The sequence below is a fragment of the Brachyhypopomus gauderio genome, unplaced genomic scaffold (assembly GCF_052324685.1).
Source record: "Brachyhypopomus gauderio isolate BG-103 unplaced genomic scaffold, BGAUD_0.2 sc94, whole genome shotgun sequence".
NCBI lineage: Eukaryota > Metazoa > Chordata > Actinopteri > Gymnotiformes > Hypopomidae > Brachyhypopomus > Brachyhypopomus gauderio.
Window position 1 is genome coordinate 612501 of NW_027506915.1, and position 27500 is coordinate 640000.

General features: G+C 44.7%; 2 protein-coding genes across 3 annotated transcripts in view; both read left to right on the plus strand.

Moving 5' to 3' along the window:
• uba6 (ubiquitin like modifier activating enzyme 6) overlaps positions 1–858 on the plus strand; it is a 57739-nt gene extending 56881 nt beyond the window's left edge. For both annotated transcript variants that reach the window (XM_076992485.1, XM_076992486.1), the window contains exon 33: positions 1–858. This exon is cut by the window's left edge and continues 222 nt beyond it. The gene's annotated coding sequence lies outside the window, so the exon portion shown is untranslated.
• Positions 859–6487: 5629 nt separating this feature from the next.
• apbb2b (amyloid beta (A4) precursor protein-binding, family B, member 2b) overlaps positions 6488–27500 on the plus strand; it is a 42983-nt gene continuing 21970 nt past the window's right edge. Inside the window, exons 1-6 of the mRNA XM_076992497.1 lie at positions 6488–6636; positions 19745–19788; positions 22899–23020; positions 25644–25696; positions 26289–27257; positions 27478–27500. The exon at positions 27478–27500 is cut by the window's right edge and continues 6 nt beyond it. Coding sequence (XP_076848612.1) covers positions 26291–27257; positions 27478–27500 — 990 coding nt within the window. The 5' untranslated portion in view covers positions 6488–6636; positions 19745–19788; positions 22899–23020; positions 25644–25696; positions 26289–26290. The remainder of the gene's footprint in view (positions 6637–19744; positions 19789–22898; positions 23021–25643; positions 25697–26288; positions 27258–27477) is intronic.

Sequence of the window (27500 nt, forward strand, 5' to 3'; positions counted from 1 at the left end):
ATCTGATTCAATGTACATAGTAAAAGTTCTTCTTTTTTTTTTCTACGGGTTTATTTTATTGCATAGCTTTGTCTGTGCTGATGCCTTAAGAAACAATGTTGTGCTTCGATGTAACAATAATAATGACAACAGTGATGTTATATTTGATCTGAAAAGTAAACAAAGAGAAAAACGGGTGTTTACACTCCTGACTTGATGCTAAACGACCAGGCAGCCCCTGTTGGTATGAGGAGGGGTGGAGGGAGAACACGTCACACGGTGTGGGGTGCACACACGGATGTGCTGGTTTGAGCTGTAGTTCAGCGGGCTTATTGCTCACCTAGGAAGTCTTCGCAGCCCCGAGTGTAGTACGAGCCGGCAGCAGCACTGCGATCGGTGTCTTTTTTTACGGGCTAATGGCCTCGGCTTGGTCTCGATCCTCCAGCCCGTTTGGGTCCTGCGTCCCGAAGCGGACTCCCTCCTGCGCTGTGCTGTGTTTGAACCCAGTGCGAGGCTGAACCTGTAGAAAGCGGCAGGGTTTGAAAACGCGCTCGCGTTAGCGAGGTCGCCGAGACCATCATGTAGCAGAAAGCCAGTGAAGACGGAGGAGGAGACGGAGTCGACCAGGAGGCGAATGGCCTTTACTTTGCTCCCTTTAACAGGGCCAGCGTTCTGCTGCACACAAAATATTCCTTCATGATGTTTTGGGGGTTTCTTTTTTTTTTTTTTTTTTTTTTGCGTTTTTTTGTGACTGAATGATGTCAGTCTTCACAACTAAAAGAAACCAGCAATAGTTGAGCAAACTGCTATGATATGCATCAATTGCTATGACTGGAGTATTGCGTTGAAGGTCCAATAAACCAATTTGTCGAACCATAACAGTGCCTCCGATAGCCCCGCCCCCAACACGCTCACACCTCAAGATGTGGCGGTCTAGCCTTGTTTTAAAAGTGAAACGGCCAAAGTTGAGCCAGAACAGCATAGACATTCACAATGTGTAAGTACTATTGCAAAGAAATGTCACAATACCCACAATGTAGTGGGTAAGGTGTCGGTTCTTTTAAAACGTTGAGAACTGGGTTGCACTGTTTGCATAAATGGTAATTAGACTGGAGGAGAGTTATCCGACTTTCTCATTAGTCTCGATGAAAGTGACCGTATTGAATTTTTTTTCCTTGCCATTTGTTTACAAACCACATGTCCTGAAAATGTCTCTCCAAATGTGATATTTGCTGTTTCTCCCTCATAAAGAAATGTCCTCTGTGCACAAGGTTCCTGACCAGTCATGCTGCTGTTCGTCTTTACTTTTTGGTTTTAGTGTTTACACTTAAAAAAGACAGAAAATGTCTTGTTTTGGTGTCTGAGGGCAAAAGTGCAGGCTCACTTGTTTAAAAGGAGCTGCTTCGTCTGCAGTGTGGAAAGAGAAGTGACTGCGGTAAGCGGCAGGGCCTCCGTGTTTAACACGGCTCTGCTTTATGAGGGCGATGATGAACGCCCTCCGTTTAAACACTGCAGCTCTGCTTGGAAAACCAGGTCATTGCGACTACATCATTCATTATTACAACTGGTGAACTCGTATGCACATTTAACTTATCCGTTACCCCCAGGCGACTGGAGGCCGGACACATCTCTCCGGGGCCTAAGCACACTGGATCTGGATCTGAGAAGGTCTAGATGCGGCTGAGCATTTAGACGGCAACGTTGGCGGTGCAGAAGTGATGCATGTGTAGTGTGTAGAGCTGCCTTCTGTTAGCTGCTGGGGACAGAGTTTCTGCCAAAATGCTGTAAATGTAAATCGTTAAGAGGCCAATGCTAGGAACCTGCCAAAAGACCATGGGACTCGGCTGGAAGGAGAATACCACAATGTGCCGTTAATGGGAGGGATTGGAAAGCAACAAGGTAGAAGGAGTCCAGTCCAGCTCCGCTCTCCAAATCCGCTCCTGGTTTTCCTAATCGCTGCTGTTGGAGTTAGTCGTGGCGCAGACTGGCCTCTCTTCACGTCCTTGTTTGTACCAAACACACCGACCCCTTCTCTCAGCTGGGACACCCTGTGGTTCGCTTACGGCCAACTCGAAGGACACTTTTTGCTTTAATGTTCATTCACATTATAAGAGATATGTAAAATAATTCAGAAGTTGTTAATTTTCATATTTAAATACATAATCCACAAACATTAACAACCAAAATGGCACTCTCCTCCATGTTTGGCTTACCATCCAGTTCTGGATTTGGACATAAGCAGAAGACCTGGGCTAGAACTGGGCACCCTTTGATCGACAGTTAACAGTAGTGTTTACTATCAGGAGATAAGAAATGGTGCTGCATGTCTGGTTCTACACCAGGGGGCAGTAGTGTGCTGCCACTGTCGACCTGCGTGTCCATAGCTCTGCAGCACCGCGTGTGTGTACTATTACTGGGTCTCCCAGACCTCATCCTCAAGTCATCCACAACTATTAGTTGTTGAAACACTTGATTTGTTTCATGGAGGCCTTAATGAGCTGAGTAAGGGATTACAGAATAGGGGGGGACAATTTGCCTGACAGCAGTGGATCCCGATTGGTCACGACTGTCTTGAGCCTGACAGCAGTGGATCCCAATTGGTCACGACTGTCTTGAGCCTGACAGCAGTGGATCCCGATTGGTCACGACTGTCTTGAGCCTGACAGCAGTGCATCCCGATTGGTCACGACTCTTGAGCCTGACAGCAGTGGATCCCGATTGGTCACGACTGTCTTGAGCCTGACAGCAGTGGATCCCGATTGGTCACGACTGTCTTGAGCCTGACAGCAGTGGATCTCGACTGGTCACGACTGTCTTGAGCCTGACAGCAGTGGATCTCGACTGGTCACGACTGTCTTGAGCCTGACAGCAGTGGATCTCGACTGGTCACGACTGTCTTGAGCCTGACAGCAGTGGATCTCGACTGGTCACAACTGTCTTGAGCCTGACAGCAGTGGATCCCGATTGGTCACGACTGTCTTGAGCCTGACAGCAGTGGATCCCGACTGGTCACGACTGTCTTAAGCCTGACAGGCACTCTCCCTGGTTCCCAGCCGTGTCGAGTGGTGCAGGTTCAGACAGGCCACCGTGTGAACTGGGAGTGAGCCAGGACTTCACCAGATGACTCACAGCCACCGTGTGCTATGGGCATTTGTTCTGCGTGCACAGTCAAGACATGACTGTGTGTGTGTGTGTGTGTGTGTGTGTGTGTGTGTGTGTGTGTGTGTGTGTGAGCAATCCTGATGTGTTGCACAACTCATTAAACTTTTGTGTAAACAGGATGTTTTGTTTGCCAGACCTTTGGTTCAAATTGGTCATGAATGGTCTTAAGTTTATAATAATCCAACATTTAATGTATGTATAATATTTATACCTCTGTAGTACCTGTGTAACGCGTATAATCCATATAATTGTTTGAAGAATGGTGGGGGATTTTTTATTAATCCTGTTGCTAATCTGTGATGGTGCTCAAAACACATTTACTTTATTCTAGCAAATGAGCCTAAATCTTCAGAACTGATCAATGTTAAGACGGTGATGAGCACATTTTCTAACTATTGCTGATCATTGTTGGTTCATAGGAGCAGAATCAACAAGATCTTTGGGTGGTGAAGTTCTGTGAATCTCCTGATTTATATAGAAATGTTGCACCATCATCCCTCCTCCCTGTCAGATAACGTGCCCTTCTGAGAGGCATCGTTCAGTCCGGGTTACGTTACTGAAGCAGAGAGCAGTATGTGGATGTTATGTTTGCTGCATTTGTTCACATGTACACGTGGATTAAGAATGCTGTGTCACTCAGCAGTAGTTAGAGGGTATTACAAACGCTAGCACAAGTAACCTTTGATTGAAGGGTTAAGGATCTTGGTTGTTTGGGTTGTTGTAAGAGTATATATGAAAGAGTGCATGAAAGTATGGTATGACATTAAAGTATGATTTTACAGTATAGTATGTAGCTTCATACCGGCAGTGTCTGGTGATTAGCTACCTTGTAGCTCATTAGTAGGCTTTCATTAGGATTGAAATTCTCCTAGAATCTCCTTCTCCTCTAGAGGAGATTACAGGGGGGAAAGAGTAATTATGTGTAATCAATCACGATAAATATGTGCACAAGAGGTCTTCATTAATTCCTATTGTGTCCTCGTGAAGCGCTCAGCTGGCTAAATGGAAAATCACCATCGCATTTGCACTTGAGACGGGGGTGGGGGGGCATGTCTGCCTTAAGGCTGCCCAGATTTTACCCAGAATTCATTCTTCATATTCAGATCTGGCGTGAGAAAGTGATGCCCCGGAGTTATGCCCAATTATGCAATGGGGAGGTCATTTTTGGCATTGCTTGTAACTCCAAGAAACACACACCCAAGTGATTTATCTTTTCCAAACCCATGAAACATAAAAATTGACATAGTTTCCCACATTGCTCACATGTCTAGCCAGATAAGACTTTTTCATCCCTATTCCAAATTTCTATTTGGGTTTACAAATTCATATTTTTCATTGTTTGTTTTTCCCCCCCAAAGTCTTAACCTCTGATGAGTGTGTGGAGTTAGTAGCTGTCTTGTGTCAACATACAGTTATATAAAATGCAATCGAAATGTTTCAAATGCTTTTGAGTTAAATATGCTGAAAGCCAATGATTCCTTAAATTAGAAGCTGTTCTCTTAAAGCAAAAATGAGGGGGATCTTAAAAAACATGACCTGTCACTACTCAAAGTGTCCTGGTGAACAAGTATTTCTGTTTCTTGTAGCTGTTTTAAGGATAATCACTGACATTTACTACAGTCAGTGCAGACACCAAGGCACTGAATAATGGCTAGTGGGCGGGGCTTTGAGTTTCCCTGCCATCCAATCAGGGGCAAGGTGTCATGGGCATCAGTCCTGTGGGTGCTACCGAACTTCCCGTACTGGACTCAGAGCAGATGACTGATGTTGAAACAATGCTTTGTCTGGAGAAACTCCAAAATGGATAAATCACGTTATTTATCCTGCAGGGAAATGACCTGATTACAGCAGAAGAAAGAAGCACAAGTATAAAGTATATATTTAAAGATAAAATCTGTTTGCATGTTTTTGCTGTTGAATAAATCATTTGAACTAGTGATTCGGGACAATTAAAAGTACTGCACATCAACACTACTACACAGCACCAAGTATGGTTGATAAAACAAAACCTAATATAAATATATAAACACATTGATATGTTTCCAAAGCCTGAAAAATAAACAAAACTAACCCAGTTTTCGTTTAGAAAGCCCGACCAGTGTTGTAGGGCTCGTACACAGGACATATGTGAGGGGAAAAGGGACGTGTGGACACTGTCAGTTGTTATAGCAACAGGGGGCCTTTCTGTGACACACTGACCATTTGTGATTGGGGATAAATATAGAAAGTGAAAAGGAGATGGAGTGGATGTCCGATACGCACGTGAGGTTTTCAGGACATCAGTGGCATTTCAGGACATCAGTACACAAAATGAAGAGATGTAACGTCAACATGGCAGAATATAAACATGATATCAGGATATGGTGCATATAAATACTTCTGACATGGAGTCAGAAGTATTTATGCAGTGTGAATTTAATTTAGCATGCTGTAGTCTGGGGTCAGGGGTTACACACACACACACACACATACACACACACACAAAGACCTAGCCAAAGCTCACAGCTGCCAACGAGCCAGGCAGACTAGGAACAGCACAGATGGTTAATGATAGCAAAGCCTTTCACCCCGCCTGTTCAGGAATAGATATGGACATGACGAGACAATTCAATTTTAATACAGCGGTCCGAAATAAGAGCCTCTCTCATACACACACACACACACACACACACACCTTTCCAGGCCTGTATGAAGTCATATTTAAATTGATTGGATGTTCATCCTGTAGTAATACACAAGAGTTGATATGGGCTGTGTTGCTCTGCGTGTAGGTTATGTACTTAGTCGAGGTTGTGTTAATTTCCCACCAAGAATCAGTAAAATATCTATCCTTCTGTCCTGATAATTGTTGGAAAAAGCACAAAATGATTGTAAGCAAAAGCACCGGATATAAGAGGTATGAATCGTTACATGCTTCAGAATATCAGGCCTGGTTATTTGGACTTCTTTCTTGGTGTGGTAATGCCGCATATTTTACACTCCGTGTGTTTATTATCCGGACTCTGCTTCTCCAAACTTTTCTTCACGCTCTCTCTCTCTCTTTCTCCCCCCTCTCTCCCCCTGCCCTCTCTCTCTCTCCCCCTCCCTCTCTCTCTTTCTCCCCTCTCTCTCTCCCTCCCTCTCCTCTCTCTCTCTCTCCCCCCTCTCTCTCTCCCCCTCCCTCTCTCTCTCTTTCTCCCCCTCTCTCTCTCTCTCTCTCTTTCTCCCCCTCTCTCTCTCCCTCCCTCTCTCTCTCCTCTCTCTCCCCCTCTCTCTCTCCCCCTCCCTCTCTCTCTCTCTCTCTCTCCCTCTCTCTCCCTCTCTCTCTCCCCCCCCCCTCTCTCTCACCCCCTCCCTCTCTCTCTCCCTCCCCTCTGGTAAAGGGGAATGTACGTGACCTGATTGGATCGTTCCCTTCCGGAGCGGCGGGGCACGAGCGACATCTGGAAAGGAGGAGAAGAGGAGACAGAAGAGGAAAAGAAAAAAGGGGAGCGAGTGCGCGAGCTGACACTTGAGGTAAGTGATGATATTTTAATAATTTCGCTCCGACGCGAGATCGGCCCTTCTTTGCGTTGGATGACGTTTTAAATGTCCCGTTTGTGCAAAGCAAACAGCGTTAACGCGTACTGGGTAAAGATGGAAACTTGAGAGATGTTTCGCCCTTCATAGCCAACAGAAGGCGAGCAGACGTCTCGGCAGATGGGTTCACCGACGAACCGGACCGACTCGGTGTCCGTGTGTGCGTGCACGGCTGTTGTACACTTGGTCTTAGACACCAGCTGTTGACTGGACTGGTCGTAATGGTCGACACTGGGAGGACTGGGAGGACTTCGCTAGTTTCTCGGTGGACAGATATTGGAATTCGGAGCCGAACCTGAGACGTGTGCAAGTATGTGTGAGTGTTTGTGATGGACGGTGTGCAGCCTGCTGTTTTGATGTGGTGTTTAGTAAAGGCTGCGTTGTGTGTTATTGCGGGCCAAGCCTGCAGCCCCCTCCTGAGTACCAGTACCAGTACCAGTGCTGTAGTGCCACCGATCACGGGCTGGGTCTACCTCGCTCTTTCTGCACTACGAGTGGCGCATTTACGCTGAAATAACTTCATATCTGGCCCGCACCTCGTCAACAAACGGCGCTGTTGTGTCCGCCGGGCCGAGGTAAGAACCGCAGTGGTGACCGAACCAGGTCTGGGTTTACGACGCTCGTGCTGCGGCACCCACACGGCCGTAGCGCGCGACCCGCAGACATGTTTTATAACCATTTTCCACTGGCTTCGGTCTCCCTGTTTTCTGCAATAAAGAAAGGAGCACAGTGCCGAATGCAATTCTATCGTGTTGGCGTTTTAAACGTCTGATGCACTTTAGATATAGTGATCGTGCCAAATTGACTTCTTGCAAACAGCAGGCTCCAGTGCCCAGATATGCAGCTGCACCCCAGAGTCAAGTTGTTGTAAAAGAAATCTCTCCCCCTTCCACGTCTAAATTGCTTCCAGACTGAACTGTAGCGATCACTGCCAGTTCGGGATATCGGTGTTTGTTTGCTCGCCTGCTCGGATTCATTTAGCCGTGTGTTTATAGCCGCTATGGGATCAGGATCCTGAGGTTCGCTCAAGGTCCTGGACGCTGATCAAAGAGGGTTCGCTCCGGTGACTAACACTTATCGCCCAACACCATATCTGAATAATAATGAATACATCATCCACAAAACAAGCGGCGGGCCCAGACAACTAAAAACGGAGAAACCGAGACCACAGCAATAGGCCCGCGTGTGGCCCAAACCACATTTGTTTACCTGTCGAAATCTCGATGACAACACGAAACAGTTATCAAACTCGTTTTTGAGAAGTCACACGGACAACAAGCAAACACAAACGTGCACCATCGTCACTAACACTAGACCATAAGACCCTATATTACATAACCAATGTTTCCTCATTAACCTGCATCTGTACAAGTGTAATTGTTTTACACCGCTTGACGATATACTCATGGAAACATATTTAGGTGGATAAATTAATGAGTCAGTTGCTGGTCACTGTTGCACCTCTAGCTTATATAAACACAGAGACGCCGACACACACACACGCTTATGTAAAACTAAAGATGTGCGGCGCGTGCTGTGATGTGAGCGCGAGGCGTCAGACACCCGTACGTGCCTTTAGCGCGCGTGCGTGTTATTTATACTGCACCCCGTGTTTGTGTGACAGATCTCACATGTGTTTGCTTAAACCTCTTTGAGGTTGTTGGAGCTTTGTTTGGTGTGCGGGGTCTTTTAACATCTCTTTCCCCCCTTTTCCTCGCGCCTTTGGACTCTAATCCAGTTCTGTTAGTCTCTCTACTGTCACTGTTCGACACCTAGATTTATTTCTTATTTTTTGGTCCTGGCGTGGTGAAAACCGTCGTCTGCGTCCCTATCGGCGCTGTGGTCGCGCCCCTGCACCAGGCATAGTGAGATGTTGAAGTAGTTAGGGTTGGTCTAACTCACGACTAAGCCTCGGGGTTTATTGGTTGTATCGCTAATTAGATCTCTGTTTACTTTCCTAAAGGAGAAAGGAACTGCGGATAGGGAACAACTGCATGATTGCACTTCAGGGAAGTTGTGTTAGTCAGTAGTGCAACATTCTCACGTGTTTGTGTTTTCCTTCATTCTGTTCATATTGACCTGTTATTGCTATTAGCTGTTGTGTCCCGAGTCTGTGTTATTAGTTATTACAGTAGTTATTCTAATAGTCATTAAACATATGACTTCTTATTAGCTTCTACTAAAGCTACAGGTGTTCAGAGTAAATACGACCTGCGAGCTTAAAGGCTTTTAAAAAGTAAATGAACAAATGTTTATTATATTGGATTATCCTGTGCTGTTCTTCACATTAAACAAATACATTTCACATTTTATTTATTTCTAATAGCTACCACGAGGAAGTGGTTTACATATCAAAGTTAGGCCTGAGTTTGTCGGTGTTACCGACCGGCATAACCGTGTGTGGTGGACATCCATATCGCAGGCTCGGCGCTGAGGCAGAGGAAGGGCCAGTGTTATGGTTATGGTTATGGTTATGGTTATGGTTAGGGTTATGGTTATGGTTAGGGTTAGGGTTATGGTTATGGTTAGGGTTAGGGTTATGGTTAGTGTTATGGTTATGGTTATGGTGCTGGTTAGGGTTATGGTTATGGTTATGGTTAGTGTTATGGTTATGGTTATGGTGCTGGTTAGGGTTATGGTTATGGTTATGGTTATGGTTAGGCAGGCTCCAGGGTTCCTGCTGCTGGAAGGAGAACCATGGAAGGAAAGAACCTATTGGTGTTGGTTCTGAAAACAGGAAAGGGGATGGACCCCATCACAAGCAGTCTGGGAGCAGTGGTCTGGGCTGTGGTGCATATAGAGTAGTGAACTGCCTCATATTTGTATATGTGTGTACAAACAGACCCAGTTTACACCTGATTTATTCATGCAACTTCAGAATCAGGATCATATCCAGTAATGTATTTTCCACATAAAACAGAGTTGTAGGCTAAATGTAGCCAAAGACAGATATAGTTCGATGGCTCAAACGTCTTTCAGAAGTGGTCTGAGACAAATTTTAGCCAGATGTTATACAAGGGCGACTTGTGTGTGCGGGATTAATGTCAGTCATATGCAACACACCATGTTTGTTTAAGGAACTCCTCATAAGTGCTTCCTCCATTCCAGAAAGGAAACCCCATATCTGCACCGCCCACTCCTGCTTTTAGGCCAGCGCGGGTTACACTGTGGGGATTTTGTTGTGGGTCTGTCAACCCTACCCAGCAGGCCGTGCACACCTCTGTGTTCGCACAAGAGCTGCAGGCGGTGGAGGGTCTAGGTTACAGCACGGTGGCCGGGACCGAATCACGCCTCCCACTCAAGACTCGCAGAGTTGGGGAAAATGTGAGTGAGGTCTGGAAATAGGGGGGAGGGTGTTAGGATGGGGACCTGTACATTGGTGAAGGCGCTTTGTGTTGTAAAAAGCGGTATATAAATAAAGTTGACTTTGACAAAAACACTGTTGCCTGGTGACTGCTAGTGTTGTGTAGACTTGGGCACACGACACGTTTTACACTCTTAACGCAGTGTTTTTACACACAGGCTTAGAATAAGTCAGATCTGTCTGGGCTGCATTAGCACTGATTCCGGATCTGTTGTGTCAGGCCTGATCAGACGTGGTCAGATAGGTGGAAACGTGCAGCTGTCTGGGTTGAAGATGCACAGAGAGTCCATGTTCTCTCCAAAGCTCACCTGTGTGTGTGTGTGTGTGTGTGTGTGTGTGTGTGTGTGTGTGTGTGTGTGTGTGTGTGTGTGTTTGTGTGTTTGTGTGTTTGTGTGTTGGCTTATGAAACTGCTGTGTGTGTGTCCACGACAAACAATATGACAGTGTTTGTGCTCTTTATCTCTCTCTTTCTCTTTCTCTGTCTCTCTCTCATACACTCTCTGTCTGTTGTTGCTGGAAGCAGACAGCCATGTGATCTGTTTTTATAAAATAAAAAGGCACCCCTTTCATTCACATGCCATGGTGTGTGCATGCACGTGTGTGTGTGTGTGTGTGTGTGTGTGTGTGTGTGTGTGTGTGTGTGTGTGTGTGTGTGTGTGTGTGTGTGTGTGTGTGTGCGTGCGCCTGTGCCTGCATGGAGCTACATGGATCATGTCTATGGCATCTTTGGCACCAGCGTTGTGCAAATGAACCGATAAACAGACATGCTGTGCTGTCTTTGAAAGACCACACACACACACACTCACACACACACACACACACACACCCATGTGTGCACAGTGTGATTGAATTTCTGGTCTGACAATATCTGGCATCACCTTTGTTTTCACCTGCATGTTGGAGCATCAGTCACATCCTCCCACCACTGTATGGTGCTGCATGTCAGTGTTGGAGGATAGAGGGCACGGCGGCCCACACGGCGGCCCACACGGTGGCCCACACGGCCCACGCGGCGGCCCACACGGCCCACACGGCCCACGCGGCCCACACGGCGGCCCACACGGCCCATGCGGCCCACACGGCGGCCCACACCTCTTCATCCTGCACCATCTCCCTTTGTTCTTTAATACTGCACGCTTTCTCTTCAACTCTTTAAGCAACCTTCTACCCTCGTTCTGACTTGATTACACTCTCTCGCCCTCTCTCTCTCTCTCTCTCCTCTCTCTCTTCTCTCTCTCCCTCTCTTTCTCCCTCTCTCACTCCCTCTCTCTCTCCCTCTCTCTCTATCTCTCCTTCTCTCTATCTCTCTCTATCTCTCTATCTCTCTCTCTCTCTCTCTCTCTCCCTCTCTCACTCCTTGCATTTCTCTGTCCTTGCTTGACATTCTCTGTACATTGTAAATAACTGACTTTGTTTGCTTGCATTTATTTTATTTATTCAATTTTTTTTTCCTTTTTACATGCGCACACACATACGCACGCACGCACGCACACACACACACACACACACACACACACACACACACACACGCGCACGCACACACACACACACACACACACACACACACACTTCTGAGGGCTGTGTTCTGCTCCCATCAGCACATTCGCCTCCTTTAATCTTCGGTTCTTTTTTGCATCTTCTTGTTTTCCCATTGAGTGCGTCAGATTGCATCTCGTTTTTCAACTGCCACCATGTTTCTTTGTGCGTGTGAATTTGTGCTGGGCCCTTTGAACATGCCCTTGTGATTATGCGTTTGTGTGTGTTTGTGCGCATGCGTTTCAAATGTGGTAGGTGACTGCTGGATGTTTTATGATAATTTCTCATCTCACACAACGTCAAAGTGGCTGACAGCCTCGGCTTGCAGTAGCACGTTTGCGTACACACACGTGTGTGTGTGTGTGTGTGTGTGTGACAGTGCGCGCCCATGTGTATGCGTGTGTTTCTCGACAGTTCTACTGCTGCTACATATTCATACCCATCACAGACGGCGAGGGGCTCGGACAGGGAGACATGTCTTCTCAGGAATCTCCAGCTCTCTCGGATCAGGCCAGATCGCGTGTCTATTAACCCTGGCGGCTGGCTTCACATTTGACAGACTCTCGTCGCGGTCGACGTGATCTCCACTTCTCCCTTCTCACCCGCTAGTTTGGCTTCTGACTGCAGGGTTAGCGCAGCCTTTTGAACTCTTCTTCCTAGCTGCGCCACACCAGGGGTAAATAAGGGGTCTTTTTGTATCGATATCAAAGAGCAGTAGAAATACTAGCTCCGAAAGCCAAACAGAAAGCTTCGAACAGAAAGCCAAAATGTCTCGGCTGTCCTGGGTAGTGTAATCAGCAGCTAGTCGTTGCGACATGCGGCATTAACCAATCCAGGACTATCTCAAGACAACCTGTCAGTCATTTCATAATAAGGAACACAGAAGGATAGGTGAAGAGCTAAATTAAATGTCTTTTGGATGGAGGGACTTGGGATCGAAGTGCTGGGTGCACAATCCTTCAGTGACCAAGTTAGCGGGAGCTGTGGGATTGATTCTATCTGTTTTAACTGCACTCTGGTGGGTGAGCATCCATCGCTGGCCCCCATCTGGGGTAGCGTGCGGGAGCCGTCTCGTCTCCGTGCCAGAGCAGAGAAGACAGCCTCGACGTCCCCAGTGTTTAGAACCCAGTGGTCCTGGCATCGTCTCCGGGAAGCTCGCCAACCCTCCACATCGTTCCTCCACTCGGTGGAGAGAGGCGGTCCCCAGGGGACGCCCAGGGATCCCCAACGGAGGCGGAGAGTCCCCCTGTCCCCCTGTCCCCCCTCCCCCAGCGTCTGATGCTCATTCAGGTTCCATATTTATTCGCGTTCTGAATGATAACGCACTGTACCAGAATGCTGATGAGAGCCTCCAGTCCTGTGGCAGGCGGAGACCAGTGCAGGCAGGACATTAGGTCCTGGGTTTGTCAGAGGAAGGGCCCCTAACAATGGTTGTTTATGTCCTGCCGCTGTTTATAGAACTTTTTTGCAACACCCACACACACATTTTGTGTATGTGGAATGCGGAGGTGAGGCAAATAGCATCTCTTCCTTTCACCCCTTTTGTGTGTGTGTGTGTGTATTAATGACTAGGACTAGTTATGAGTGCCTGGCTGGTGTTGCACTGCAGGTATGGCAGCCTCCAATCTGAGCGTTTAGAACTAGCAGCCCTAGACCCACAGTGAAGGGGTTTAGTGAGTGGGTGGGGTTAAGTCAGCAGGGTGGGGCCATGTGAGTGGGCGGGCCACTCAGACGTAGGAGTGTGCATACATGTGTGCAGGCACAGAGAAACTGTTATGGACATTTTACAGTAGAGAGGGTAGTTTAATTGGAAGCCTTGAAGTTTTATCAGCCATTTACTGATGCCTGTTTGTTCTCTGTCACTCTCACCCTTCACCACCCCTCCTTCTCTTCCTCCCCTCCCCCTCTCTCTCTCCTCTCTCTCTCTCTCTCTCTCTTTCTCTGTTTATCTGGCTGGAATGGGAAGTATCTTTTGGTCTTGTTACAGCTCCTCTGCGACCTCCAGCTCATTGTGTGTGTACATGAGAGAGGGAGAGAGAGATAGAGAGAGAGTGTGAGGGAGAGGGAGAGAGAGAGGGAGTGAGAGAGAGAGAGAGAGTGTGAGAGAGAGAGAGAGAGAGAGAGAGAGAGAGGAAGGAAGTGGGACTGTTAGTCTTTCTCTTCCCATGATCCACTTATGGTCAGTTGTCATATGCCTCCAGTTCACACCCAAGCCGAGCCAAAAAAAACCATGACCTTTGAGACGCCAGTTATCACAAGGCCACTGTCCCCAGGCTCGGGCGGGGGGGTGGGGGGGGGTTTGGGTGGTTGGTCTGGTGCCCTGCAGCACTGCTCATGTGTCAAAGCTTCTCCTGTGGAGACACCAATCCCACAGATGTGCCCACCACGGGGCCTCCCGATTGGCCTGTTCAAAAGGTCGAGGTTCTAGTGTAGTGTCATTGGCTGAGGTTCCAGCTGAAGAATGAAATAAGATGGCTCTTTGGAATTTGATGGAGTGGTGGTGGAGGCTGAATGACCGTGCCATTAAAACAGCAGCTGGTCTGACTGAAAAGAGAGTGGAGCACAAAGCCCCGCCCTCTCTGATGCGCCCGAGCCCCGCCCCCAAAGCCCCTCCCTACACAGGGTCACTCTCCACAGAGATCTCTGTGTATATTGTGATTTGTCATCGCGGCTTAGATTGTTATTTGTAACAGAAACTGTCATGAATCATGCTGAATAAGCAGTATATCACTTCTGAGAACATTTAGCTGTGAGAACACAGGCACACTAACACCAGGAGAAACACCAAACTGATACAACTGCCTGGGGACGTAACAAAGGTTTTCAGTAGCTTCAAAATATAACAACACTAACCAGTAGTGTTAGCTTCAGAAACAAGCTAACACTAGCTTGACCACAGCATGAAAAGCACTACGGAGTGTTAGTGTAGCCACTGCAGTCATATAGCTTTGTGGTTTGTTTTTTTGAAAATTCACCTTCGTGTTTCGTGTCAGAAATGTGCCGGAGAGTGTGGGTGGACCCAAACAGTGATTGACACTTGTAAGACACACCTCCTGGCTCTGATTGATTATCTGTCTCTAGTACTACAGCCACAACATGGTAATAGTTTTAGCAGTTGTCATTGTTTACTGCAGTGTGTATGAAAGAATATGAACATGGTATATGCAGAATTGATATGTACTTATATGTATGTGTGGTATATGTAGCCATGTATATGTCACTTAGTGTGTTAAATATGTGTGTGGTTTAAATGTAGGGGTGTCAAGATTACTGCTTTCATTGTAAACCACAGTAAAATTCCAGGCTGTTAGTATTTCCATTTCAATTTTTTATTTGAATCATGGTTGATTATTACACTGAAAAACTCACATTAAATACTGTCCAGCATCAGCCAACGTTATCAAGAGTCTACCAAACACATAATGAAACATGGGTTTGGTTTGTGTCAGTAAAAACAGGCAGTGCGACATCATACTGAGAGATTTTTCAGCCTTCGAAGAGCACTAGAGTCTAATGTGTGGTTGGAATGGGTGAGTGAAACTTTGGAATGGGATGTCATGGTGTGTCTGTCTATGTAGCTAACAGCTTGTTAGTAATGTAAACTGAAGCGGTTAGTGTCACCAACTCTTGAAAATATCCTACGTGCTGTCAGTGGGGTCAGTGCTGTCAGTGGTATCGTAGATCCAGATCTTATTCTCCTTAGCCACAGAGCTGCCTGAATGTCCATTGAGAATGAATTCTGTCTACGTTTGCTTATTCTTGAAACCGAATGCTGTTTAGACAAATTTATTTCCTCCTCCTGTAGGGATTTTAGAGTATAATGATGCTGTGGCAGCATTGTTTGTCTGAAGTCTGAGGTAAATAGATACGAAGTCTTGACAGAGTCTTGACGCGGTCGAAGTAGGCCAGTCAGCCTGCAGAGTTGGGTACCTGAGACGGATGAGCTGATTCAAGTCCGACTGAAAGGACTTAGACCTGCTTGGCATTGGCAAAATGCTATTCAAATCTTGAGACTTGACGTGGACTTCAGCCGGATGACTTGAAAGGCACTGGACATTTTTTGTTTAGCTAGAAAGCTAATCTTAGCTTTGAAACAAACTAATTACAGCAAGACAACATTGCCAGTTCACAGAAATTGGAATTGAATACGTGGAAAGGAAATTCCATGTTTTTTGTACCTGGGTTTCTGACATGTTAATATTTTTACAACCTGATAATTAATATTAATATTAATAATAATAATCGTTTTTGCTAGTCTTCTTAACCTTCTTAATTTCCTCAATGAAGATTATCTACAGACAGGTTGAGTAGGCTATTTGTAATTTCATATTATAGAGCAGAGACATGAAGGTCAATACCTGAGATTATTTTGTGACTTGAGGATTAAGACAGGAGACTTGAAGTGGGCTATTGTACATTAATACATTTCAGTGAATAGCATAGATGTATAATAATTATAGTTGTAGGCTAATTGCTTTGATCACCTTCTTCAGCATATTTTCCACATGGTCATACACACAATAACACATTAAGTAGGTTAGTTACCCAACCAGCATATTCATTTATTTTAAATATGTTGAATTGATTGCAAATGTGTTCCACCAGGACAAACACGACACACATCTGTCTAATGTCCACCAGGACAAACACTACACACATCTGCCTAATGTCCACCAGGACAAACACGACACACATCTGTCTAATGTCCACCAGAACAAACACTACACACATCTGTCTAATGTCCACCAGAACAAACACTACACACATCTGTCTAATGTCCACCAGGACAAACACTACACACATCTGTCTAATGTCCACCAGGACAGCAATGCAGTTTTTTGAGAGAGAGAATAATAGTGATGATAATACAGTAATGATAATCCTCATTAATAATGAATAATAATGGTAATGCTAAAATAGTACTTTTGAAACATTTTCAGCCAAGTTTAACAATATCACACTAGTACTGATAACCATGGGCATTTTTGTCACTATTATTGTTATGAAAATGTCATCTGTTTAATTTCTAAAATGTATGTGTGGTATTGTATATCTGGATAGTAATTGTACTATAAGTAGGTATGTATGTGTGGTATATGTGGATAGTAATGGTAGTATAAATAGGTACATATGTGTGACATATGTAGGTACAGTATATCCAGGGCTGTAACCAGGTTTTCAAAAATAGCTGATTTATTATTAGTTTTTTAGTTCAACTAGGGGTCAGATTTGGAGACTGGGGTGGATAATTAATGAAAATGACACATATTTTACATATATGTAAAGTATTTAGTTTTAACCTGTTTAGTTAGTTTAGCCCTGCTCTGTGCAGTGTGTGGAGCTTTCTTATGAATATGGATTGCTGAATGAATAATTTTTCATAAGAACATTATCTACACCATCAAAATACAGCATCAAATACATATATAAAGCATAATAATTAAGCTCATATTATTTGTAACCTTAACTGGCTACATAAATACAAAAAAAATCTTGAGAGTAACACCACTAGAACATCATTATACACTTATACTAATTTCTACATTTGTCTTTGAAGTGTTTCATAAGCCTAATATTATTGGTAGCGCTGTCTACATAAGCTATTTAATCATTGGCATTTTGCGAAACATTAGCTAGCCTACAAATATATGAAAGAAGCAATCTTCATCATGGCCAGCGTAGCGTATTTAATGTTTCATTCAGTTGTCTTTCCTCCAGACTTAGTAGCTACCTTGTGACGTTAAACATCACATATCCACAGTAACGCATACTTAGCCACAAATTGTGAACCTGAAACTTCCATTGGTTCACACAATGTTGGAACAGACATAAAAGCATAGTAAACAGTTACTAAACAGGTTTTTAAGTCAAGTTAAGGGTTTTGTCATTTGCATAGATTTGCATACATTTGCATAAATTTACATTGCATAAAATGTGGTGAGGCCCAGGTAATCACTGTGCAGCTGCAGGGTAGCGTTATCATACATAATAGCAAGATGACCAAATATACACAAAACAAACAGCAAATAGACTAGACTAAAGTATACACAATATGACAACAGGAGGGTCCTAAGGAGGGACTTCCTGCTACTTAAATAAATTAGAAGGATGATCGGAGAGAAAAGGTATATAAATAGTGACTGTAAAAGTTGTAAGCTGTTCCTTTGATTGCTAACTGTTTTTCTATATCTCAGCTGTGATTTTGGGCCACTCACTAACTATCTCCAGGTCTTTGAGGTTGGGAGGTTTCCTTGCCTTCCTCTGGTCTTCAGTTCTCTCCACCAAATTCTCAACATGATTCAGGTCTGGCCTCTGGCTGGGCCACTCCGAAATATTGGTGTTGTTTTTTTATCTACCATTTCTTGACCAGTTTGGCCGCATTGTTTGAAATCAATGTCTTGTTGGAAGGTCTAATGCGACCCAAGGATTTTCTGCTCACTTATGTTTTAATGTAATCCTCTTTTCTCATATTGCTGTTTTCTTTGTCAAGGTTCCCTGAACCACTGGCTGAAAAAAACACACCCAAAGCACTACACTCCAACCACTGTGCTTGACCGTGGGGATGGTTTTCTTGGAGTTGAATACGTCTCCTTTCCTTCACCTGTGTCCAAACAACTCATCTCAGAATCAATCAGTGCCAAGTTTTCTTCATTGCCCAGCCAAGCTTTTACAAAGACCAGGCAAGCGTTCTTGATGTTCTTGGGCTTGAGAACTCTAGACCGTCCATGGAGAGCAACCGTGTGTCGTGTCCACTGGAGTGTCTGCCTTCAGATGTTGGTACCAGAATTGCTCAGATTTGTCAGGACGCCCTTACTGGCAGTACTTGGATCTTCTGATTGGCCACTCACACTACCATTCCGTCCAACACAGGAGACACTTTTGGCTTCCCTCACGCCCTTTTGAGATTTTCACAGCAGGGAGCTCCTTGTTCCTTTTGATTATGCTTTGCACGTTGCCCACTGACACTTGTAAACACAAGGCTATGGCTTTTTAGCGTTTGCCCATCTTGTGAGCAGTCACATAGAGTTGGAGGTCCTCAGCAGTCTGGTGTTAGCCATGACTTGCAATTAACTAACTTACTCAAGAACCTTTTGGTTCAGCTCTCAGTTCTCAGTTTATAATTACAGTTTAGAGTCCTCAAGCAGGACCATGTGGAATGGAATAGAAGTATGCAGTTTCTCAAACATATGTGGTACAATTTCAGGGGTTATGAATACATTCAAATGTGGCATTTTTAGTGAAATAAATGTAACTGTATGTGTGGTATATCTAGGTATGTATGGGTGGTGTGTGATGGAGGTAGGGAAGACTAGCAGTAATTAGGCCGTAGGGTTTTATATTCTGTGCCAGTGACCCTCATATTAGCTGCACTTTCCAAGAGAGCGTATGTCATCATAAGAAAAGAAATACTTACAAACACGCAGAGGGTGAGGGGGAAAGAAAATCCAGTCAAAATCCCATAAATCCATGGGCTACTGCCAGCACATCTGTGCAAACATCGTACGTGTGTGTGTTTGCATGCATTGGCACACACTGATGGTTCTCAACATTCCCTCTCTCTCTCTCTCTCTCTCTCTCTCTCTCTCTCTCTCTGTTCAAGCTTCAGTGCACTCCAATGGGATCAGAGACTCTGTTGCTATCAGTGGAAAAGTGCTGAGCACAACAAGAACAGAAAGTGAGCGAGTGATTTTGCGTGTGTGTGTGTGTGTGTGTGTGTGTGTGTGCGTGTGTGTGTGTGTGTGTGTGTGTGTGTGTGTGTGTGTGAGATGGTCCTCTAGCAGCCTGCCACAGACCACGTCTTTGAGATGAAGCCCGTTGGTGCTTGGGTGAGGGAGGTTTGGCTCTTGCATTAGTCCTGTTGCTCTGGAATGAACCAATCACATTCTGAGTGGATGAGAAAGCAGGAGGGTGTATGGACCCATCACCAGGGCCTTTTACTGCTTTATACCTTTATTGATCATTAAGGATTTGGTTTCATTTCACAAACTTTGACAATGTAAACAAATCAAGTTTTGTTTTTTAGGTAGTTTGATCTCACAATTCAACACACACACACACACACACACACACACACACACACACACACACACACACACATTTTTGTCCTGGGTTACTGAAGTAATCCTTAACTGCTCTCTCTTTCAGGTCATCCTACCACAAAAAACAAGCTTTTACCTGAAGACACTCAGGTGAGCTTACACACCTTCCAGATGCATGAATACACACGAGTGAAAGGTAGAAAGAGAGGGAGGAAGATACGATGTGTTTGTGTGTGTGTGTCTCTGTGTGTGTGTGTGTGTGTGTGTGTGTGTGTGTGTGTGTGGTGCATTTTCTCCCTGTTGTTAAGTAATTAAGGCTTTCCAAAACAGACATGCCAGGAATTCTTCAGCTCACCCTCAAATTCCTGCTGCCGTTCCCTTCCTCTTCAACTGAGGGGAAACCACGTGTGTGTGTGTGTGTGTGTGTGTGTGTGTGTGTGTGTGTGTGTGTGTGTGTGTGTGTGTACACTGTGCATATGAGCCTGTATGATGTGGGTGTATATAGTATATGTGTGTGGGTTTGGGTGGGTTATGTATGTGAGTGTGTATGATGTGTGGGTGTTGTGTGTGTGTGTGTGTGTGTGTGTGTGTGTGTGTGTGTGTGTGTGTGTGTGTGTGTGTGTGTGTGTGTGTGTGTGTGTGTGTGTGCGTTATGTGTGTGAGTGTGTATGGTGTGTTATGTGTGTGAGTACATTCTGTGTGTTGTGTGTGTGTGTGTGTGTGTGTGTGGTGCGTTATTAGTGTGAGTGTGTATGGTGTGTTAGTGTGTGAGTACATTCTGTGTGTTGTGTGTACATTCACATGGCTCGCCAGCGCTGGTCGGTCCCCATAATTCTCACGCCCATCAGCAGGGTGTGGGTGATTCTGCAGTGGCGCCAGACCCCCTGGGCTCCACCCTCCACTACACAGCTCCACTCACACCACCCGCTGTTTCCCATAACCTACAGTTCCACATGTTCTACAACTACAACAGAAAAGTATTCTGAAAATATGGCCCTTCCTGCCCCATTGAAAACCTAGAAAATAACTGTAGAAAATATAAAAGGAAATTAAAAATGTGTAAAGAAGCACTGAGTTCTCAAGCCTAGTATTAGTACCTAGCACTAGCATTAGCCTAGTATTAGTACTTAGCACTGGCATTAACCTAGCATTAGTACCTAGCACAAGCATTAGCCTAGCATTAGTACCTAGCACTAGCATTAGCCTAGTATTAGTACCTAGCACTGGCATAAGCCTAGCATTAGTACCTAGCACTAGCATTAGCCTAGCATTAGTACCTAGCACTAGCATTAGCTTAGCATAAGTACCTTGCTCTAGCATTTGCCTAGCACTAGTACCAGCTTCATCAAAGGCACTGGGTGTTGGTCCTTATGACAGTCATTTGTAATTAATATGGACTGTTATTAATAAAAAGTGCAGCTAGCCAGACACTCGACTGCACTATTGAGATAGCTGTTGCATGTCTGTTTCTGCAACAGTTTTGCGTATTTTTGGCACTTGTGGGTGGGGCACAGGTTTGGCAACTGTTACCTGAGAATGAATTGGTTACTGCTGTTTTCCAGACATCAGCTGTGATTGACTATCTGTAAGTCACAGAATAATCTATTGCCATTTCTGATACTGTGTAATCTGCTCTGTTTGTCAGATGATATACTCACTAATCTACAGGGCTCTCAAGTTTTGGATTCATGCCAGAGTGTTGAGAGTTGTTGACGGGGGGTTCAGGAAGAGTATGTGGTTAAAGCCTATACTTCTGGAATGCATTTATTATGGCATGATCAAATGTCACACAGGATACACATTTCATGTATCTGAATGATCTCACCTAGGATGATTGTTGACCATGCAGTAATAGCTCTGTGATCCTACGGACAGACAGCCAATCACATGTGGTTTCAAGAGAACAGTACGAGCCAATCCTGTCATTAAATAAACTTGTGCAAGGAGATGGCCAGTAGTCATTTAGCAGTGAGGAATCATGGGTGTTCACTCGCTCAAGAATTTAAAATCAGGCTTGATGGCTTGGGGTACTTTTGCTTTAGTAAAAAGGACTTGTTAGTACCAAACACAGTGTAATTATAGGGACATTAAGAACCTTTATTTTCCAGTTTCCTTTATTAGGTGAATATAATGGGCTTGCTGCTGAGCTCATGAAGTCCTGCATCATTGTGTGTATCAGGGTTGGAAATAAATGTCTTCATCTACCAGACGTTGTGGCCAGTGTTTGCTCCAGGGCTGCCCATGGTCTCTACTCCTTGTTACCACAGGACATTAATAAATGTTCAACATCTTTGGGACGTTGGACATTTTATTTAGGGACATTGTCAGGAAATGGTTTAATTAGAGGACGGATCGGAGTCCTGGACAAGCTTTGTTCTTATTTCCCCATCATAAAAAACGCTTGTGTTTCCTGAAATGGAACTAACACATTTAGTTAGTTGTGCACACATTTGCCACAACCCCTAGATTCAGGGATAAAAAGAGGGTGAAATCTGAAGGAAAGATACACAAGATACAATTATATTCATACCAACAAACAATCCCCACAGAGAGAAAGAGGAACAGAGAGAGAGAGAGAGAGAGAGAGAGAGAGAGAGAGGGAAAGTGGGGGATTGCGGTAGAAGGAAGAAAATGTGCTTGAGATGTTGAACTCAGTGTAACGTAGATATGTCCGGGACATGGAGATGGGATGTGGACAGAGAGAAGAGGACGGGCAGCAGTAGGACGATGTGAAGTAGACGGTGAAGTAGACAGGGACGGAGACACGGAAGCTGCCAGAGTGTGGTGCTGGAGGTTAACCACCAGTTGGACATGTCCAATTAAGGTTCACCACACACACCCTAACCCTGCTGGCTTTGTGTCTCTTTCTCCGCCTTATTTTGGCTGAGTTTGTTGACAGTATTGCTTAAAAAGGGAACAGAAGCACTTTGCTCTCAAAAGGTTTCAAGCTCAAGTTAGCTGTGCCTCTCGCTGGTTTCAAACGGCACTCAGTTGTTTTTCAACTTGTTCCTGCATCCATGGCGCCCGTGTGTGTGCGTTATGTGAGACTCTATTTTGTGTGTCTCCACCCGTTATTTTTGATTACACGCTCGAGGTGCATATTCCCACCGCAAAGACGCACACACTCACACGCATGTACGTGTGTCCTACGTGTCAGGCAGATTGAGCCCGCCCTTTTGCAGTGTTATTCATCCACTCTAGTGCTCTTGCTTTCAATCATATTAGCATAAAGTTTTTTCTTCTACTTGTTAATGAACCAGAGGTGGAACGTTCCCTTGGCGTTATCTGCGGCTCGCTCTGATTGGCTGGTACCCCCACGATGCGCTGACTGCACCATGGCCCCTGAGGCTCTGTGGAAATACCCAGAATCCTCGGCTCTCTGGTGAGTGCAGCAGATTAACGTAGCTGGTTCAGCTCTGAGTGTTTCGTGTGTGCATGTTTATGAAATGTCTGTCAGACAGTAATGTGCTGTTTATCTTGGGTGACATATTACATGTTGACGGCTTCCAAAACAATTGCATATCGAAACAATATTCATCGAGGTAATACAGCAGTGTGTGTGCTAGCATCAGGACTTTGCTGGCTTTGCTGGTATAAACATTGCGGGTGAAAGCGAGCATCACTAAAGTGACATTTTAAGGCACGTGTCCTCAACTCACACCAACAGACTTTCTTCATAGGAAAAAATAAGGCATTTTTAAGAAATAGTGAGTTCAATAATAAAGTTGAATGTTAACATTTCTCAATGAGGTTGATTTTTGCTAAAAAAAAAAAAGTCTTTTGTCTAGAGTCTAAGTCAAGTCACAAGTCAATACCAGGATACGCTTAGGGACATGAGATGGAAAATAACTATTTTATATATTACCTTAGCTCCTATTGTCCGCCGTCCTGCCACTTCCACGTATTTTCTGGGACTTTTATCGCCAATACCAATAAAAAATGTAGCGCTCCCATATTAGAATGATATTTAAACTTTATTTGAACAAAAAATCACCTCAAAACATCTCAAAAACTTATTTTTGTTACACGACGGTTATACTTTATTATACTTTATTATATATATACTATTTATATAGACTTATTATGTTTGTTTAATATGTTATTTATATATGTTGTTTATAAGTAGCTCCTACACTAATTGTGTCTACTATGCTATCTGTAATGGCTTACGTAAACTATACAAACCCATCTGGGTGTGTTTTAGGCGCCTTATGAAGATTGATGTGGTGTTCCGGTGTCTTTAATTTGTTTTCCCACATTATTTACACATTGCATCCTTCGGTTTTGTAAAATGTTTTTTCTATAGCTCACACACAGCGCCTGGATTACGGCCTGACTCTTGTTGTTCACGAGTCACTCAAGTGTCCATCTCTGGTATCTACTTACTAGTCATGTTACAAGTCTGTAACAGTAACCTAGCTGTACACTCTACAGTGTAACCATGCTACAGGAAGTGGTTATGCCCTGTTTTAACTTGGCTGCTGCTTACACACAGGCTTATTATTTAAATAGTCCAATAAGTCCAAAAAGTGCAATTAATTTATCTGTCATTTTAGACTTGAATGCATCAGTTAAAAAAAACCATACAAAGATCGTATAAAGAAAGGACTTATTAAAACAAGTCCATGACAAAATTATAAGAAAGCATCAAAGTGTGGCTGTGGAAAAATATGCCCAATGCTTTGAATTGCAGGACAACACCATTAAATTACTAAATGATTAATTACTAGTCATTAAAATGCTAAAAGAACAAGGCAAATCTCCAGTTCTGGCTGGACGAGGTGATTAAGGAACAATCAGAGAAGCTGAAGGTTCCTCTAAAGGAGCTGGAGAGATCTACTGCTGAGCTGGGAAGAGCAGCGCCCGGGTCTCCTCAGACATTCCACAGAGGACAAGAAAGAAAAAGCCGTTTGGGAAGAAGCCATATGAACTCATGTTTGAAATTTGCCAAAAGGCAGACTCAGCAAACGTCTGGAAAAACGTACTCAGTTCTGATGAGACTGAAGCACTTTGTTATGCCACAATCGCAACACTGGTCGTTATCAAGACACTACCATCCAGAGCAGAGAGTCAAACCCAAGACCCAGAGCACAGAGTCAAATAAAAGATGGTCCTTGAAGAAACGCTGATCCCATCTGCAAGAGAGCTGAGACTATGGTTGATCTTCCAACAAGACCACGGGCGTTAGCTTGCTGCCAGAGCTACACAGGAGAGGTTATAAAGCAAGAACCTCAGTGTATTAGTGCGGACGAGTACAACCCCAGACCTCATTCAGATCTGCGGACAGATTGAGAGTGCTTTTTCCATAATGAACGGGCAAAGTGTCAGGATCCAGACCTGATTAGTATGTATTCTAAAAGACTAGTAGATAGTAACTGCAGCAAAGGCTGGTGTGACCAATTATTGTTATTATATACAGATATTGTAATTATATTGAGAAAATAAAAATACAAAATAATATAACTAAATAATAACTAAAATAATTTTAAAAAATGAAATGAAATTATGGACCCCTTCCTGGCCACCGTAGTACATGACAAGTTAGATGGTAATTATTATTGTTTTTGCTTAGAATGTGTGTCGGTATTTGTTTCTGCTGTAAAATGTGATTAAAATTGTCATAGTATGAGAAATTCTGATAAAGACAGGACCTGCATGTATCTTAGAAAAGCACTAAACAATGATAAGCTGGTATTTTGCTCTACTGTATGTTCTCTTAAGTGGTTCAACAACAAAAATGATGGTCCGAGTCGAAATAGTTAGAATTGATCACATTGTGCTTTGGTTAATTTAACGGTTAGGTCAATCTAGCTGTTTTGATAAATTGGTCATTGAGAAATGAAATGTTTTCATACTGTAATATTTTCAGTATGTTTCAGCATTTTTGTAATACTAAAAATGCAATGTAATAACACCCATTCATCCTTCAGCCATTCAAAAACATCAGGTTGCAGCACATCTGTAGGGCATCGATAATTCACTTTTTTAAATGCTTGATCTCACAGATTTCCAGCATTAACCTGTGTTGATTAAACAAGCCCACGACAGCCCTTCCAAGGTGAGTCTGTCTCTCTCGGTGTATGTGTGTACGTGCCTCTGTCTGTCTCTGTGTATCTGTGTGTGTGCCTGTGTCACTTTCATCCTGCCTTCTATGCTGATCTTAGTGTGTACTTTACCTATGACCCTGGTGGCTAGAATTTGTATAATTTGTGTAAAACTGTCAGGAAGCCGCCACTCACGTTTCTCGGATGCCCTGATTCACTTTCTGGGTTTGTGTCCGTTCAAACGCGAGTCACCGCAGTTCCCTCAAGACGAATGATTGTAAACTCAATAACTCACTCTTGTGGGTTGTGACATACTGCTGCATTTCTTGAAGTCAGTGCTGCCTGCCAGCCTTTAGGAAAGTGATTTGTTGCCACTGACCTTGGAACAGTTCAACTGCATATTGTTGTCAATGATTTGGATTATACTCAGCATATGAAAACTGAACCCAGAACAGCTATACATTTTGAATTTGTACCACTCGTTTTAGTTGAGTTTTTAGATGTTATGACAGGTTACATATGCAGTTTAAAAGGATTACTTTAATATAATTTTATATTTAGATGTTTACTTATTATCTTTCATTGTTTTTCTTTCTTTCCTGTCAGTCATGATGTCAGTCTGTGTACCCTCACCACGTAACTCCCCTTCAGTGGATGTAGCCAATCGCAACGGGCCCTCTGCAACTCCGCCCACTTCCCTCAGCTTACGCACCTCTCACAACCAACTGCTTAGCGGCGATGTTATCAAACAAGGCCAAGCTACACCCCCAAAGTGTCGGAAGAAGTACGCGCTCACGAGCATCCAGAGCGCTATGGGGCTCGGCGATGGCCTGGCGCCACCTTTGTCGTCTTCATCGTCCTCCTCCTCTTCGTCCCTCACAACTGCTGCATCCAACCTCAAGCTGGCGAAGAACGGAGCCAACCAGCTGCGCAAGGCGGCCGAGCTTCAGGACCAGAACAAGAACACGGCCAGCGAGGACCAGGCCGAAACGGAGGGTCACGAGGTCGTCTCCGACCCCGAGCCACTCGCCGATTCGCTGAGCCCGAGGAGGACCGAGTCTGACGACGGCACGGACGCGCAAGCCGACGAGGACGTGAGCGACTCCCTTAGCGACCGCATCAACGAGGAGGACCTCAGTCACGAGTCCGACGCCAATGCGTTTGAGGAGGATGCTGACGATGACCTGCTCATCCTGTCAGAGAAAACGGAGCACGGCCTCGACGGCAAGGCCCCGCCCTGTCGGAAGGTGAAAAGCTTCCTGGAGTCACACAGCGACGACCCACAGCTAGACGAGCCAGAGGCGCACGATGACATTACCGAGCCGTTGTTGAAGGGGCGGGAGGATGCCGGTCTTCCATCGCCGAGGAAACCACGCAGCCCCGAAGACACACCTCTGCTGTCGGTTGGCTCCTCCTCCTCCTCCTCCCCAGAGACGAAGAAGGATCGGCCCCGCACGGGTGCTAAAACGGACCGGGCGCTCAACCGCATCCAGAACCTTCCGCACAGCGACGAGGAATCGAGCTGGACGACGCTGTCACAGGACAGTGTGTCACTGGGCTCACCTGAGGAGAACGGTGAGTTACACACCCTGTGTGTGTACAGCTCTCTGTGTGTATGTGTGTGTGTGTGTGTGTGTGTGTGTGTGTGTGTGTGTGTGTGTGTGTGTGTGTGTGTGATTGTACATGTGTATGGGTTTTATATGCGTAAGTGTTTCAGCATGTGCTGGCTTTCCTATTGGCTGATTTCTGATGGTTACGTTCCCTCAGTCGATGTCTACGTGGCTTTGACTGTTAGAGGAACAGCTGGAGCACTGTGGC